This window comes from Tamandua tetradactyla, chromosome 10, assembly GCF_023851605.1.
Source record: "Tamandua tetradactyla isolate mTamTet1 chromosome 10, mTamTet1.pri, whole genome shotgun sequence".
Classification (NCBI taxonomy): Eukaryota; Metazoa; Chordata; class Mammalia; order Pilosa; family Myrmecophagidae; genus Tamandua; species Tamandua tetradactyla.
In genome coordinates this window covers 34,518,843-34,536,401 of record NC_135336.1, presented here as the reverse complement: position 1 = coordinate 34,536,401, position 17,559 = coordinate 34,518,843, and the positions used below count along the sequence as shown (strand labels likewise).

The 17,559-nt window shown below is 34.2% G+C and overlaps 1 protein-coding gene across 12 annotated transcripts in view; it reads right to left on the bottom strand.

The window, feature by feature from the left end:
• Window positions 1–17,559, bottom strand: part of SLC9C1 (solute carrier family 9 member C1) — a 109,717-nt gene that overhangs the window by 34,269 nt on the left and 57,889 nt on the right. For all 12 annotated transcript variants that reach the window (XM_077118404.1, XM_077118407.1, XM_077118411.1 and 9 more), the window contains 2 exons: window positions 12,948–13,067; window positions 1,765–1,960 (listed from right to left, as the gene is read on the bottom strand). In XM_077118404.1, coding sequence (XP_076974519.1) covers window positions 1,765–1,960; window positions 12,948–13,067 — 316 coding nt within the window. The remainder of the gene's footprint in view (window positions 1–1,764; window positions 1,961–12,947; window positions 13,068–17,559) is intronic.

The window sequence follows — 17,559 nt, the reverse complement described above, 5'->3', positions numbered from 1 at the left end:
ATTGGAAGCTCAGACAATCATATTCTCTGGTCCACAGATGCAGAAGCATGATTACCATTCCCATGAAAAATTCAAGAGACTAATTTCTCAGATAGAATGAGGAGCATTTTAGGAAATTTTTAAAATATAAAGAATGAGATTTATATTTTATCATATTATATATAATATAATATACATATTTATATATATCATATATAATGTAATATAATATAATATAATATAATATAATATAAAAAACAGGGACTTTGAGGGTTCAGATCTCAATTCTACTATTCATTTCCTATATGACTTTAGACAAGGTACATAGCATGAGAGATTCAGGCCCCTCATCTGTAAATTCATGGCATAATATTTAGCTTACAGGATCATTTTGAAGATCTTCAACATTATAACCGAATGGCTGGTACATGATTGGTGATCATTTATCCTTATGATCATTAACATAAAGAACATTTAAAAATGTACAGTAGAAAAGAACAGAAACGAGCTCAGTAGAAAGGAGACAATATGAAAGGATGGGTGAATGCAAGGTTGCAATTTAGGCAGTGAGGGTAAATCTTAAGTTAACTAGAAGGGAGAGACAAAAATAAGATTTAACCAATCGGGAGGATCCTCTCTACTAGGCAGTGTGGTAACGTTTCTACAGTCTGGTTCTTGCGTCTTAAGTGGGGCTGACTGTGTTGAGCCCACCCTTGACCAAAGTACAGAGAATAATGGACCTACAGGAACCTGCTTAGATCGTTTAAGTCAACACTGCCATTTTATAGAAGAGAAACTTGAAGTTTGGAAACGTTGAATAATTTGGTCAAAAAACTCAGTACTCTTTCAACTGTAATACATATTAAATAATTTCAGGGGAACCCACACTGTCACCCTCACCCTATTATTAATTCTAACCCTAATTGTTTTATTTCTTCTTTCCAGTTAAATTTGAATTTAAATATAAGTAGAGTATAATTTGATTTGAATTTCCTCATTATCATGGCTCCACCACAGCCTTTTAGTTTTCTGGCAAATATTTGAGATTAATTTATTTTCTCTAAATAGCAGATATAATTTCTATATTAAAATTTTCTGACTAAAATATTTTATATTTTTAACTCGTTGGTCCATATGATGCAATACTATTCTCAGTTTCTGGTCATATATTTTCATCATTTAACAATTATCTTTTTATTGGAGTTAAAAAGCAAATTGTGAGATGTTTTTCAAGTATAAAAATTTATCTGTTGGCCTATATGTTTATTTATCTATCTGGTGTAAAGGTAATATGAGCATTTTTTTTTTAATTGAGGCTCATCGGGTCACTTTATTACAGCAATCACACTCTGTTCAGGAATCTGAAGGGATTAATTTTACTGAAAAGCTAAAGCAATAATTCTTGCTCCAAAAGGAATATACATCTTTATAAATATTAGTATTTATTTTTCATTTTTTGGTTTTCTTGTATATTCTAGACTTTTAGAGCTTTTCTTACCAAACAGCATATTATTAATAAGAATACTGCTAATAGGAACATTGTTAATACTTTTGAAACTCACTCTGTGTTTGACACACACCATTTTAAAATTTATTTTTGCAAACACAAAATCAAGGCTTATAGTATGCATACTTTCTGTTGCTTTACCCTGAACTAACATGAAGAATTAAAGCTTATTTGTTTTGAGAAGTGATGGAGCAATTGTTGCTATTTTTAGTATTTAAAAAAAGTTAGGCAATCTCTCAGACATGTAACATGCTCACATGCAAAAATTATTCAATTACCTTTATTATGGCTTCCAGGATATAAATGTGAAGAAAGAAGGAGTTAGCATGTCTTAATTCATGCTCATAAATATCATCTATATGGGGTATCCAAGAAATTATAATAGGAAACATATTCATGATTACCACAAGGTATCCGATATATTCAAATTCATCAGTAAATACTATTTTATGGCATAGACGAAAATAGCGGTATCTGTCGAAAAAAAGTTTGATCTGATAAAATAATTACCTCACATGATTTTTCATTATATATTCAGTTCTGCTCCAATAAACAATAGCTACAGAGCCCTGCTTAATTCTGGAAAATAGCCAACATTAGCCAACAATTTCTGGCACCCTGCTTGGGATTGTGTCCTTTCAAATTCCTCCTCTGCTTAATGTCTGAAGGCTAGTTTCCCCTCTTTCCTTCTATCCTTCCTCACCACTCATTAATTTATTTTTATTTTACTTTTAATAAAATACTTTGGAGCATAAGAGAGGGATAATTCAAACTGCAAATATTTAAAAATCTCTTTTTTAAAAAGAAAGTTAGGAATCTCTCCCAACATTCAATAATCCCACTTTTCAGAGATGACTACTATTAATAGTTTGAAAATGCTTCTAATCTTAAATTTATATAACCATTACCTATAAACACAAAAGGAATTATATCATGCTTATTGTTCTGTAACCTGCTTTTTGTCACTTAACAATGTATCATGAGCATCTTTTCTTGTCAAGGCACAACATCTGAAACAAAGTCCCAGATGTGTGGTAGTAGAATAGCATAGATCCAGATTTTATTTTTAAAAATGTAAATTAATGCATATATCTGGAAAACAGTTTCCATACCAGGTTTGCTAAATCCCATAATTACTTTAAATCTTCAATGTTGATGATACTTTCTGCAATCCTTCCTGAACGCTAAGTTGCTTTGTCTAGGGGTTTCACTTGTTCACTTGGCCCTTTCTACCATAATGGTTCTTTTTCTACAGGTCAGAGACTCAGTATGAGTGTTCAGGTAGACAGTAAATGATTTCATTCTAATAGGAAACTCTGGGACTAGGGAAGAACATAGACCCAGTTATCTACTTGGGTCTATGAGACAAGACTGGTCCAGAAACTCCAAAAATTGTTATTATTATTATTCTAAAAATCCCACCAGAACTTGAGGACCATGCGAGCTTTTCAGGTCTTTGGTACCAGCATTGCCTTAAATTTCATATCCAAAAGACAAAAAAATCAGGTTATTTTCTTTTCCTCAATGCACAGTAATTGATAAAATGGCTGAACACCCATTTGAGAAAAGGCTGAGGGACTATTTATCATATATACTTCTAGTGGTTGCAGGTCCTTTCTCAAGAGCACAGGTACTAAAAACTGACTTAGATACAGAAAAGGAATAAGGGATCATGGTTTTCTTTTTTTGTGTAGCTGATCTCATCACATTGCTTACAAGCTATCTCTTGTTCTCTCTCTAGATAAGTAATACCTTAGTTAACTGTTCATCTATAGTGCCCTTTGACATACCTTTATTTACTAGCCATCCTTACAAATTTCCATAGATCAAGTAACTCTGATTGCCACCCCACATTTGTTGCCCTTAAGAGAAATTATTTTCACCTTGCTTCTGACATTTATGTGCTTCCATCTGGCTTCTGTGATTTCTGAACTTTAGCAACATTTTTGATACTGGAGAGACAAATTCCATGGCAGCCTCTTCTATCGTCAACAATGGTGTGCAGAGGATATCTATCATTGCGCTTATCAGAGAATTTCACTATTGCCTTAATGATGGGAATGTCTTCCCAGGGAACAAGGTCATATGAATGGTCTCTACATAATAAATACAGCCAAACATTCCCATTTTATCAGCTGTATTTCATTTCCTGTAAGTCATTGGCATGGTCAAGCTTCAAAAAACCAATGTAATGATAGCAGGAACAAGTGTCCCTGACAAGATGTTCATAAGGACTTGTTATGTACTGTGTGTTAGTTAGTTTGTCAGATGTTTCATACATATCAACTAGTTTCTACAAATGATATAAATGTTACTATACTCAATTTTAAGATGAGAAAAACTGAAGCCTGAAGAGCTTAGTCAGCTAATTTGAATGATGGAGCCCAGGTTTCTAAACCAAGAAATTTGTACTCCTACCCACTTCAATTAAGATAAATGGTATTTATATTATAGTCTAAAAGATATATTAACTGTTGGTGTTCATTTTTCTAATATCATTCTTTAAAGTTATATCAATAAAATAGTTGTTCAGGAAGTTGTAGTTTAAACCATTCTAGAAGGCTTTTAAAGAACTACATCGCAAAAGTATGCTTTCATTATTTGAGCGTAGTAAATTAAAGATAGGTACACATTCTTTATTCCTTTATTGAGAAGAGGGATTTATATTGCCACTGCTTAAATCTTAGAAAGTTCTCTCACTGCTCCGACCAGCAGAATACAGTTAAAGTGATGCTGTGCCTGTTTGGAGGATAAGATATTAAGAGACTAGCAACCTCCACTTGTCTCTTTGAACACTCTTGGAATCCAGTTACCATGTAGTAAGAAAACTCAAGTAGCCCAGAGAAAAGGCTTACAGGAGAGGAACTGAGGCACCATCCAATTGCCTTTGTTGTGTTTCTAACAGCCAGTAATAACTGGATGGATAGCCATGTGAGATTGCGTCTTGGAAAGCAGTTGAGTCATCCCTGTTGATGGTGTATGGAGCACAGAAAAGCTGTCTCCACTAAGCCTCACTAAGCAGATCTGTGCATAAAATAAATGACTCCTATTGTTTAAAGCCACCAAATTTTGCAGCGTTTTGTTATGCAGAAATAGAGGGCTGCATATTGAGAAATAAAAATGATTTAAATGTAGTCAGAAAGAATGTTTCTGAATCATCCGCAAAATTGTCACTAGAAACATTGTCCTTACCTTATTCATTATGTTTTACTGATAATCTACCTTATGATTTCCTCATAAATCTGGTTACAGAAAAGAAATCTCTTGCAAAAATGTCTTTATTAGAGTAACATCGTCAAAAAAAAAAATGGAGTAGGGAACTCCAGAACACCATCTCTCCCAAAATGCAGCTAATTCAGTGGCAAAAATAAATGTCAGAATAAACTTTTGAAGAACTCCAGAACACCATCTTTCCCAAAATGCAACTAATTCAGTGGCAAAATAAATGTCAGAATAAACTTTTGAAGAATGCTGGAATCCAGTCAAAAACTTTAAACAACCAGGGGAAAATTTGATAAAGAAATTGTTTCTTTGTGGTAAGAAAAAGTCGTGGCATTTTAAATTGCCTGCCTGCCATTCCTTACATCCCAGATTGGCAGCACTCCTGAGGACAGCAGCTCAAACGGGAGAAATACAGATTTTACTCTAAAAAGATGTGGCTATATTTTTCACCTGTCTGACAGTTCTCTCAATGACTTGCATAAAAGCTCTCCTGTGTTTTGCCCTATTTGGAGATTTCCCAGGCTGGTACAGCTTCCCAAAGGCTTTAACTGAAAGACTTTAAGGGACAAGTATTGAATGCATAAGCCTGGGGCAAGGAACAACACTTGAGACAAGCAATAGACAGAATGAAACAATTGAGAAGGAAAGGATTGAGAAAGTAGATACATGTGGGAATAATGGCTTTAAATATCTCCTATGTATACAGGGAAGTTGAGAAAGTTTCACACATGCCCAGGATGGGACATATACTCATAAAAATCCTGAGAAGACACTAAACTTTCACCCCTAGATGGTTTTCAGGCTTCATACAAGTAGGTGAAGAAGGCTAAGGCTGAGCTGTAAACAGCCAGGATAAGCATTGAAGAAGTGCCCTAAATAGAGTCAGTTTGGAAAGACTGTAAGTGTATTTTCCTTCCTTCGTTCCTTCCTTCCTTCGTTCCTTCCTTCCTTCGTTCGTTCGTTCGTTCCTTCCTTCCTTCCTTCCTTCCTTCCTACCCTCCCTCCCTCCCTCCTTCCCTGCGTCCTTCCTTCTTTCTTTCCTTCCTTTCTCTCATTTTTCATTTTTGGCTCTAGGCATTTAAAGTTACTGTAAAAACACCACTAAGGTAAAGGAACACAGACTTCAGTGACCACACTTGACAAAGAATACAGTTTTTACAAAAATATTTTAGAAAAGTCACTAAACATACAAATAACAACCCACAAGAGGTAGTAATAACAAACCCTGGAAAAGAAAGAGAATCTCATTTCCAGAATTTTAATAGTCAAAATGTCTAGTTTTCAGCAAAAGTTCCAAAACATGTGAAAGAACACTAAAATGTATGGCCTATACACAGGAAAAAATAAATTAATAAAAACTGTCAATGAGAAAGCCAAAGCTTTGGATTTACTAGACAAAGACTTTAAATCAACTGCCTTTAATATGTTCAAAGATATAATGGAAATCAGAGACAAAGAACTAAAGGAAACCAGGAGAATTATGCCTCAACAAACAGGGAATAACTATAAAGAGAGAGAAATTATAAAAAGGAATCAAGTAGAAATTCTGGAGTAAAAAAGTACAATAACTTAAATGAAAATCCACTAAAGGGGTTCAAAAGCATATCTGAGCAGGAAGAAGAAAGAAACAGTGAATTTGATGATAGATCAATTGAGATTATCCAGTTTGAGTAGGAGAAGAGAAGAAGGTGAAGAAAAAAATGACAGCCTAAAAGACCTATGGGAAACCACAACCTTTTTAACATACATGTAATGGGAGCCCCAGAGGGAAAGAAGAAAGAGAAAGAGGCAGAAGAATATTTGAAAACATAGTAGCCAAACACTTCCAAATTCAATGAAAGGCATGGATCTACACATTCAAGAATCACAATGAACTCCAAGCAGGATGAACTGAAAGAAACCTATATTAAGACACACTATAAACAAATTGTCAAAAGACAAAGAAAACATCTGAAAGCTATCAGAGAGAAGTTACTGGTCATATACAAATGATCCTCAATAAGATTAATAGTTGATTTCATTTCAGAAACCAAGTAGACAAGAAGGCACTGGGTTCACTTATTCAAAGTGCTGGGAAAAAACTTTCAACCAAGACTTCTAAGTCTACAAAAACTGTTCTTCAAAATAGGTGTAACCGACATTATAAGATGAAAACTGAGATATTTTTACGTTAGCAGAACTGCCCTAAAGGAATGCTAAGGGACTTCTTCAGATTAAAAGAAAAGTACGCCAGATAGTAACTCAAATCCACATGGAGAAATGAATAATGGTAAAGCTAGCCACACAACTTTATACATAATATAAAAGCTAGTAGTACTGTATATTTGGCTTGTAAATCCTCTTTTATTTTCTTATATTATTTAAAAGGTAAATGCATTAAACAATAATTATATTGCTCTATTAATAGGCACAGAATACACAAAAATCCAACTTGCAATAAGAACAACACAAAGGGTAGAAGGTGGGTAGATTTGTAGGGAGCAGAGTTTTTATACAATTGACATTAAGTTGGAATTAATTAATCAATTAGTAACAAATTTTGTTAGAAAGTTAGGATATTAATTGAAATATCCTCAGTAAAACTAAAGAAAAGAAAATATCTTAAAAATGTACAGAAAAAGAAAAAGTCACCATCATAGTTTGCCAGTCTTCTATGACAAATATAAAACAATAGGAATTATTTGGAGCATGATTTTGAGGCTACAGGAAGTCCAAAATCAAGATTCCAGCAAGAATTCTTTTCTCCTAAATTAAATTAATTTAATTTAATAGAATTAAAATAGAATTTCAGATGAATGAAAATGAAAACACAATATACCAAAACCTATAGAATGCAGCAAAATATGTACTCATAGGAAAATTTATAATTTAAATGTTTTATTAAAAAAAGAAGATGCCAAATACATTCTAGCACTGGCTGCTGGCAATCCTTGGATTGTATCTCTGGTCCCATCACATGGCAATGTCATCTCCTTTTTCATTACTGTGACTTCCTGGAGCACTTTATAAGGGTTCCCCTTATCTGGACTAAGACTCACCCTCATTCAGTTCGGACACACCTTCACTAAAAATAATATCTTCAAGAGTTCATATTTTCAATGAGTTCACACAAACAGGAATGCAGATTAAGATTAAGAACATGTCTATATTGGGATGTATAATTCAATCTATACAAATGTGAATCAAAGTGCTAGAGTAGAAAAAAATAAGTCACAAAAGAAGACATGACTCAACCATATTTTGTCTATAAGAGACACACTTCAGATTCAAGGATACTACAGGTTGAGGGTGAATCAGTAGAAAAAGATATTCATGCAAATAATAACCATAAGAGAGGTTTGGCTATACTAAATCAGACAAAAATAAACTTTAAGTAAAAAATTGTTTCAAGAGACATTATAAATAGATAAAATGATCAATACATCATGAATATGTAACAATTTTGCAATAAACACATCTAACAACAGAGCCTTATATGAATCAAGATATGTTTCTAGAATAAAAAAATTGTAAAAAACATTGGACAATACAACATAGTGAGCCCTATTGTAAATGATTAACTATAATTTATAATACAACTATAAAAATATTCTTTATGAATTATAACAAATGTACCATACTGCAATGTGTTAATAATAGGGTGGTATGTGGAAACTGTATTTTGTGCAGGATTTTTCTATAAATGTAGAAACTCTCTAATAAAATTTTTTTAAAAAGCAATGACATAATTGAAGAGAGAAACAGACAGTATTACACTAGTAGTTGCAGACTTCAATATCCCACTCTAATAATGTATTTCAACTACAAAAGAGATCAATAATGAAATGGAGGATTTGAAAAATAATATAAACCAACTAGACCTAACACATACATAGAACACTCCACCCAACAACCCAGAATATATATTCTTCTCCAAGTGCACATAAAACATTGTCTAGGATAGGACATATATTATACCTCAAGCAAATTTCAGTTCATTTAAAAATTGAAATCATATAAGTTATCTTTTCTGACCAAAATAGAATTATACTAGAATCAATAACAGAAGGAAAACTGGAAAATTCACAAATACATGGAAATTATCAACACACTCTTAATCAACTAATAGGTCAAAAGATAAATTATGGGAGAATTTAAAATAGAATTTCAGATGAATGAAAATGAAAACACAATATACCAAAACCTATAGAATGCAGCAAAATATGTACTCAGAGGAAAATTTATAATTTAAATGTTTTATTAAAAAAAGAAGATGCCAAATCAATTGCCTAATTTTAAGGAAGAAACCCAAGCTAACAGAAGGAAGATGTATTTGTAGTTGTTTTCTAGGGTTGCCATTATAAAGTACCACAAACTGGACAGCTTAAAATAACTATATTCTCCCACAGTTCTAGAGACTAAAGATTTGAAATCAAGGTGTTGCCAGGGCCATACTCCCTCTTAAGTCTCTAGGGAAGAATCTGTTTAATGTCGGTCTTCTGACTTCTGATAGTCCTAGGCTCTCTCTGCTACATGTCAGAGCAACTCCAAGCTCTGCCTCCATATTCAGATGCCCACATTCTCTCTCGCATCTTGTTTATCTCTTTCCTTCTTATAAGGAGACCTATCATAATGGGTTACGAATTCTCCCTACTCCAGTATTACCTCATCTTAACAATTTCACTGCAATGTCCCTATTTCAAAGTAAGACCACATTCTGAGGGACTAGGGATTAAGATTTCAGCATAAATTTTTGGAGCACACAATTCAACCCATAACAGAAGGATATAATTAAAATCAGAGCAAAGCTATATGAAATAAAGAATAGGAAAACAATACAGAGAATCAATGAAACTGAAAGTTGGTTCTTTGAAAATATCAGCTAAATAGACAATTTAGTTAGATTGACAATGAGAAAAAAGAAAGAAGACTCAACCGACTAAAAGAAATGGAGATGGGGAAATTACTATATAGACTTTACAGAAAGAAAAGGGGTTATAATAGAATAGTATGAATAACTGTGTGCCAACAAATTAACTATCCTACATGAATGGATAATTCCTATTAACACACAAACCACCAAACTGACTTAGGAGGAAATAGAAACTTTGAACAGAACTATAATAAGAGATTGAATCAGTAATCAAAAAGAGCCCAGACCAGACAGCTTCACTGCTGAATTCTACCTAATATATGAAGAATTAATACCAGTCCTTCTCAAAATGTTCCAAAAAAATAGACAAGGGGGAACACTTCCTATCTTATTCTTTGAGACAATTATTTCCCTTATATCAAAGCCAGATAAAGAAACCACAAGGAAACAAAACTACAGACAACTATCACTTATGACAGTAGAGGTGAAAATTCTCAATGAAATGCTAGAAGATAAAATCCACCAGTGTATTGAGAGGATGTTACATCATAACCAAGCTGGGACATAATGAAGGAAAAACAACACATAATCATCTCAGTTGATGCCGTAAAAGTATTTAGCAAAATCCATCTTGTTTCATGCTAAAAACATGAAACAAACTAGGAATATAAAGGAACTTCCTCCACAAATAAAGGACAATCATGAAAAACTCACAGCTACGATTACCCTCCAGTTTCTTCTAATATCAGGAATGCTTCTGTTCAACATTATCCTGAAGGTTCTAGCCAGAGCAATTAGTCAAGAAAAATAAACAAAAGTCATCCAAATTGGAAAGGGAGAAGTAAAATTATTTCTATTTGCAGATAACAAGATCTTATATATAGAAATTCCTAAAGAATGCATAAATGCTATTGATGGTAATAAGTCATACAAAATCAGTTGTATTTGTATACACTAGCATGAAATATCTGAAAGTGAAGTTAAGAAAATTCCATTTACAATACAATAAAAATAATAAAATATTAGGAATAAATTTAACCAAAAAGTGGCATAACTTGCACAATGAAAACTATAAAACATTGTTGAAAAAAATTAAAGAAGACCTAAATAAATGGAAAGACATACTCTGTTCACGGATTGGAAGACTTAATATTGTCAAAATGGCAATAATACCTAAAGCGATCTACAGATTAAATGCAATCCCTATGAAAATCTCAATGGTATTCTTTGCAAAAATAGATTGATCCTAAAATTTATATGGAACTGCAAGAATACCATGTAGCCAAAACAATCTTGAATAAGAACAAACTTGGAACACTCACACTTTCCAGTTTCAAATCTTACCACACGCTACGGTAATCAAAACAGGGTGGTACTACCATAAGAACAGAAATCTAGATCAGTCGAATAGAATTGAGAATCCAGAAATGTATCCATACATTTATGGTCAACTAATTTGCCACAAGGAGGCTAAGATCACTTAATGGGGGAGAGAATAATCTCTTAAACAAATGGTTCTCAGACAACTGGATATTCACATGTGAAGAATGAAGTTGTACCCCAACTGTTGGGAATTGAATCATGTACCCCACAAAAGACATGTTCTATTCTTAATCTGCATTCCTACAGTTGTGAACCCATTTGTATATTTGATATGAGTCAGGATATGGACTCATTTGTGAATAGGATATTTGAATATCTTATTTATATTAGGTCAAATTGAATCAGTATTAATTAATCCAAATTACTGGAGGCCTCCTAAAGGCAGGCAATTTGGATGCAACCAGTCAGAGAAAGCCACAGAAGGAGACCATTTGACTGAGGCAGAGAAGAAAGTTAGGGAGACCCAAGGATTGTGGCAAGCCAGTACCATAGCATCAGAACACTACAGATTTGGGGGAGAAATCCTTTCCTGTCAAGACTTGGATGTTAGACTACCAGCCTTCGAAATCTTGAGACAATAAATTCTTATTATTTACACCAACCCATTGGATGGTGTTTGCCATAGCAGCTCTCGCAAACTAAGACGCCTACCTTACATCATATATAAAATGAAACACAATGGATCAAAGACTCAAATGTAAGTACTAAACTAAAATACTCTTGGATAAAATTATGAGGGTAAATCTTCAAGATCTCATACTGGCAACAGATTCTTAGAAATGACACCAAAGTTACAAGAAACAATTGAAAAATAAATAAATGGGACTTTATTAAAACTAACAACTTATGTCCATCGCAGACACTACCCAGAAAGTGGAAAGACAATCTACAGAATGGAATAAATTTTATGCAAGCCATATGTCTGACAAGGGGCTTGCATCCAGAATAAATAAGCAATTCTTACAATTAAACAATAAAAAGACATACATCCCACTTTTAAAATGTGCAAAGGACTCAAATAGACATTTCTCCAAAAATGGCCAATAAGCAAATGAAAAAATGCTTGACATCATTTGTAATCAAGGAAATGCAAGTCAAAACCATAATGAGATATCACTTCATGCCCACAGGGATGGCTAGAATAAAAAATCAGCTAATAGTAAATGTTGGTGATGATGTAGAGAACTTGGAACCCTCAAATACCAATAGTGAAAATATGAAACAATGCAGCTGCTATGGAAAAGAGTGTGGCAGTTCCTCAAAAAAGTTACACATAGCATTACCATATGACTGAGCAGCTCTACTCCTAGGAATATACCAAAAGAATGAAGAGCAGGTATTCAAACAAATAGTTGCACATTAATGTTCATACAAACGCTGTTCACAATAGTGAAAAGGTGAAAACATTCCAAAAGTTCATCGATGGATGAACAGATAAACAAATGGGGTATATCTATACAATGGTATATTATTAAGCCCTAAAAAGGAATACAAGTATTGATAGATGCTATGATGTGGATGAACCTTGAAAATATTATGTTAAGTGAATGAAGCTGGATAAAAAAGGGCACATATTATATGATTCCATTTATCTTAAACATCCAGAATAAGTAAATCCATAGAGACAGAAAGCAAACTCATAGTTGCCACACCTGAGAAGGGAAGATGGCCTCACTGTTTGATGGGTATGGGATTCCCATTTCGTATAATGAAAAATTCTAGAACTGGCCAGAGCTTATGGTTGCACAGCAGTGTGAATATACTTAATTCCACAGAACTGTATGCTTCAAAATGGTTAATGATTTATTTTATGTTAAGTGAATTTAACCTCAACAAAAATATTATTATACCGATGTCTTTTTTTCCTTAAGTGACTTGCTGCATGAATATAAGTAGTAGTAAACTACTCTGAAATATTTTTCAAAGTATCGAATGTAATTGAAAAAGAAATAAACAAGTAACCTAATATGAATGCAATAGCCGTTTTCCCTTAAAAGCACTTACCTTGATGGGATCCCTTTTTCCTTTTTAGTATTGTAAACCCAATTGAGCAATATTTTTCTCATAAAAGTAAGTGATTTTTGGCTTTCAGAGTAGTTCTTTATTGTCTCATGACTCATATGCCTAAAAATAAAAAGAAATTTTAAAACTTGTTTGGTAACATTTTGGGATAGGTTTCATGCAGTATTGTCAGCAAGCGGGAAGACTATTTTTGCCAGGGATGACTAAAAATGAGACACTTTCATAGCCATAGGGCTAAGTCATGAAGTTGTAGACATGAGTAGAGATATAATTATGAAGTTAGGTTGCAGGGCTCACTCTCTAAGTATAAAGATTAGAGACACATGCTTAAAAAATAATGTGTCCAAGATTCAGGGAGATGATGCATACCATGAATCAAATATTTTGGATTCAGACACATGGGTTTTCATATGGGATCTCCAATTCTCAGCTATGGCAATGAACAAATTGCCTCACTCCTCTAACCCATATCAGACTGCGATAATTAAATGAGAAAGTATCCAGCCCATCTTACACATCTTCCTTTGTCTTCCTTTCACCTTCAAGGCAAGTAAATGGTCGAGGAATTTATGGGTAAAATATATGTGGTAGAACAAGAGGGTTAAAATGGCAACTTCAGGTAGTTAGTGTTCATGAAAGCCTCAAGAGAGATCTTGCTAGTACTTGCCTCATGTTGTCAGCAGGTTTCTGGGGGCTTTTGTATTAAGACAGCTCAGAGCTGTATGCTATTGTTAGGTCTTGCTTAGCCAATTCTGTTGGTTTTATGTGAAATTTGTCTGCTACTAAGCAGATTTCATTGTCTTCATCAGGATAGGGCTCTGTCCTCGAGTCTGACACACTACCTAGTAATGTGGCTTAAAAGAAGGCACTGGTCACCTAAGTTTAAAGTGAACTTTGGCCTTTCTGTTGCTTACATGTCCTCATTATTTGGGCAGTTTGCCTGCCACAAGATTACTGATGCAATTGAAAAGAATGAAATCATTTAATTTGCCATGATTCAATATCATATAACAATATATATTATAACATCATAAATAATATATAAAATTTTAAAATATAGTATAATAATGTGGTAGCTACATAGGAAAACTTGAATATGTATGTGACTGGTTCATTCATAAGTTAAAAAGATATTTATTGAACACTTGTGTTTACCAATTGCAGGGGATGAACAGTAAGCAAATAGTGTCCACCGCTCTTCAGGATTCTGCAGACTAGTGGGGGGAAAACATGCAAATAAATAGTTGCATAATGTGTAATAACTATTGCCACAAAGATAAATAAGATGGCACTCTGGACCCACAAAGATAGGCAGTTAATATAGTTTTGTGGAGTCAGGAAATCTTCCTGAAAAAATAAATGTCTCTGCTAAGATATAATTATTTCACAGGTTCCTATGAATCCAGATCAATATGTGTATGAGGTTTTACAGCCAAAATTCCTAGATAATTCAATGGCTCCTGAATTCCTATTTTACATTAATACTTTCATTTGCTTAGATCTGATTTTGGAAAGCAATAATAATCTTTAACTGGATAGCAAGGCAGCTTGGCTTTGAATCCCAGCACTGAAATTTATAAATTAAGTAACAATAAGCAAATTATTTAACCTCACTTTTGTTACCTTTAAAATGAGGATGATAATAGTGCCTATCTTATAGGATTTTTATAGGTTGTTATTGGTTAATACGTGTAAACTGCATAAAATTGTGCCTGCCTATTTCCAAATAATGTCTAATTCAAAGTATTATCTCTCACAGTTACATAGACTCTTAGTATAGGTGCTGGTGTGTTTGTGCTCTTCCACTTCTTCCTCTATATTATCCTGTACACCACCTATTCTGTACTTCTGCAAATGTTTTGAGCTTGACTTCTCATATTGTTTATGACTATTAAATTTCATCTTATTGGTTTCAGCTTATCTTAGAATATAAACACAATGATGAGTATTCATTTTATATCTTGGTATACTATAATTAGACATTTAATTAAATAGGTTGGCTTTGTTCTATTTCCCTTCCTATACCCCAGGAACCTGAGGGCCAGGGAGCTTGTATAACTAGTCTAATGCCACACAGAGCTAGTTGCTCAGTTCGAGCTAAATCATTTTCTCCTTCCTCTTGAGAAAATGATTGAAATAACAAGTTGACCTATTATTTATTTTTCTCTAGCAAGTCACACTAAAGATGGTCACATTATCACCAGAAAAAAAAATGCTATCATGCAATGTTTGCAAATTTCTGTACAAAAATGGCAAAAGCCTGCGATCTGATATTACTATTGATGGTAGAGAGACTATTAATTTGCCCAAAATGAGACAATGGGATTATGATTGGATTGGCAAATCATTTCTTCCCTAAGAGGGTTTTTAAAAGGAAGCAAAATACAGTCCAGTTTTTAAGAAGACATCTTGTTGCAAACAATACCCACCCTCCAAGTGTGAACATGTGTGTTTTCCTTTTGAAGTAGCAGGTATTCTTGGATGAATATAAAAGAAATAAGTTACAAAGCAGAGGGGATAAAGAAGTGTGAGTAACTCATAACTGTTGTTTAATATCATTTTGAATAGAAAGTGAAGGGACCGTGGAAAATCAGTTTTACCTAGTTTATAGAGCTCCTGGTATCTTGATATTTCTCTCCCATTGCTCATTTTCAAGGACCTAAAATTAGACCTAACCTAAAGAAAGTGAGCATCTTTGATTTTTGCAATAGCCAAATGTAATTATTTAACCTGAATTCCAACATTTTGTTTCCAGAGCCAAAGTAAGATTCATCATGTATTTAACACTCTCCTGATTTATCAACCATTATCTAAAAAATGGAAACAATTTGACATGGCTTATTTTTAGTGAACTTGTGCTGGTTTCTAAAAATAAAAAGTATATTTAGCTTTCAAACTATGGCTTAAAAAAATCTGCCTCAGAATTTTGCAAAGGGCAGACATGATCTTTTTGAGGGACAGATATATGAACTTTTGGTTCCTTAGACTATTGGTCCAATCTCCCCTAAAAACACCAATAATTATGATGTAGAAGGTTAGTATATAAGCAAAGCCAGTTTTCATTCCTCTGGCCAGAACAGAAGGAGTCAAGGCACCAGGGAAGTCAGACCATTTAGCAGTCATTGATCTGATTTCCAGGGCATTATGCCTCTAATTTCCATAGATTTTCTTCCACGGTGGGTCTTCAGGAAGGTAGTGGCTTTCCTTTCCATAGTGCTTTTACACTTCTCTTGGACTGTCCATTGTTCCTCTTGACCTGTCTAAACTTTCCACTTTTTTCCTCATTGAACTCTTTTTCTGGCCCTACAACACCCCAACACATGAGCTATGGTGGAAATGATGAACAAATGGCAAAATCAACTCCAAGGCAGCCAGGGAAAGAAGCAACTACTAAATACAAATGTAATCAATAGAAAGTTCTCTGGCTGTTAGAACGTCATTTTACTAAGCTTGATATTTCCCATGGTTCCTGGCATATAGCTTTCCACATACTGGAATTCAATATGCATCTCTTACATGTATGAATAAAAATGTAATGTGTTCCCAAATTTGCCTTTATCCTTTTCTATGAGTTCTTTCAACCCATTGCCTTCCTCACTTCTTTTCTGACTCAGCACTGTTAACCTTTTCTTTGTGAACATTTACTCTGGGTTCTCATAGACATATATTCCTTCTGCTTTTGGAATTTCAAGGCAGTGGGTTGAGTTGTTTAATAATATCCTTGCTTTTAAATTCTCTTGGACAATGCAGCGATAATGCTTTTCAGCCTGTCATTCATTCATTCATTCATTTAAAACTTTACACTGTACACAGCCTGTTTTTAAAGTACTTACCATACTGCTTTAAATTGATCGCATTTTTACGATCCTCCCCCTTCCTTCCCCAATTCTACTCAGGTCCCCTCAGCTTTTGAAGGGCCCGGAGCAAGAGGACAAATGGAGACCCTTGTACCATTAATGGAAAATTTAAATATTAAATCAAGATAACAAGATTTTAAATAAGATATATTTTATCTTTCCATTTTGAAAACATCATCATTATTTTCAAGGCTAGAATTGAAGTTAAAGCTCTCAAATTCCTTGAAATTCTGTACTTAAACTTCAAGGAGAAGATGCTACATTTTCTGACAACATCTCTTTCCACACCCAGCTTTATAATTTAATGTATCTTAAGTAGCCTGCCAAGCATATGAGTGGACACCAGGCCAGCACAATTATGCTCCACTGCCGCTGATAGCTTCAGCCGGGTCGCGCGACTGGAGCACTGGGTGAGTTAGGGGGCGAGCTCGCGGGAAACAAACCTGGGTAAGCGGGACTTAGCCGTCTCAGCTAGGGGACTAAAGGACTTGAGCCAGAGGCCAATTAATCAGCACAAAGCTTTTTTATTGTTACATCACAAGAGCTTAGGTACCGAAGCGGCTCAAGTATGCTAAAGACCCCGAGGCTAGGAGAGCCCCGGGTTAAGTATCGGTTAGGAGGGGGAGGGAGTAGGGGCGTGGGCAAGAGGGGTAAGGGGTCAATTACACAAGCTTAGAGACAGTTGCTAGGCTGAGGGCTAAGGTTAGGTATAGAGAAGTGAAGCAAATAACAGGGGG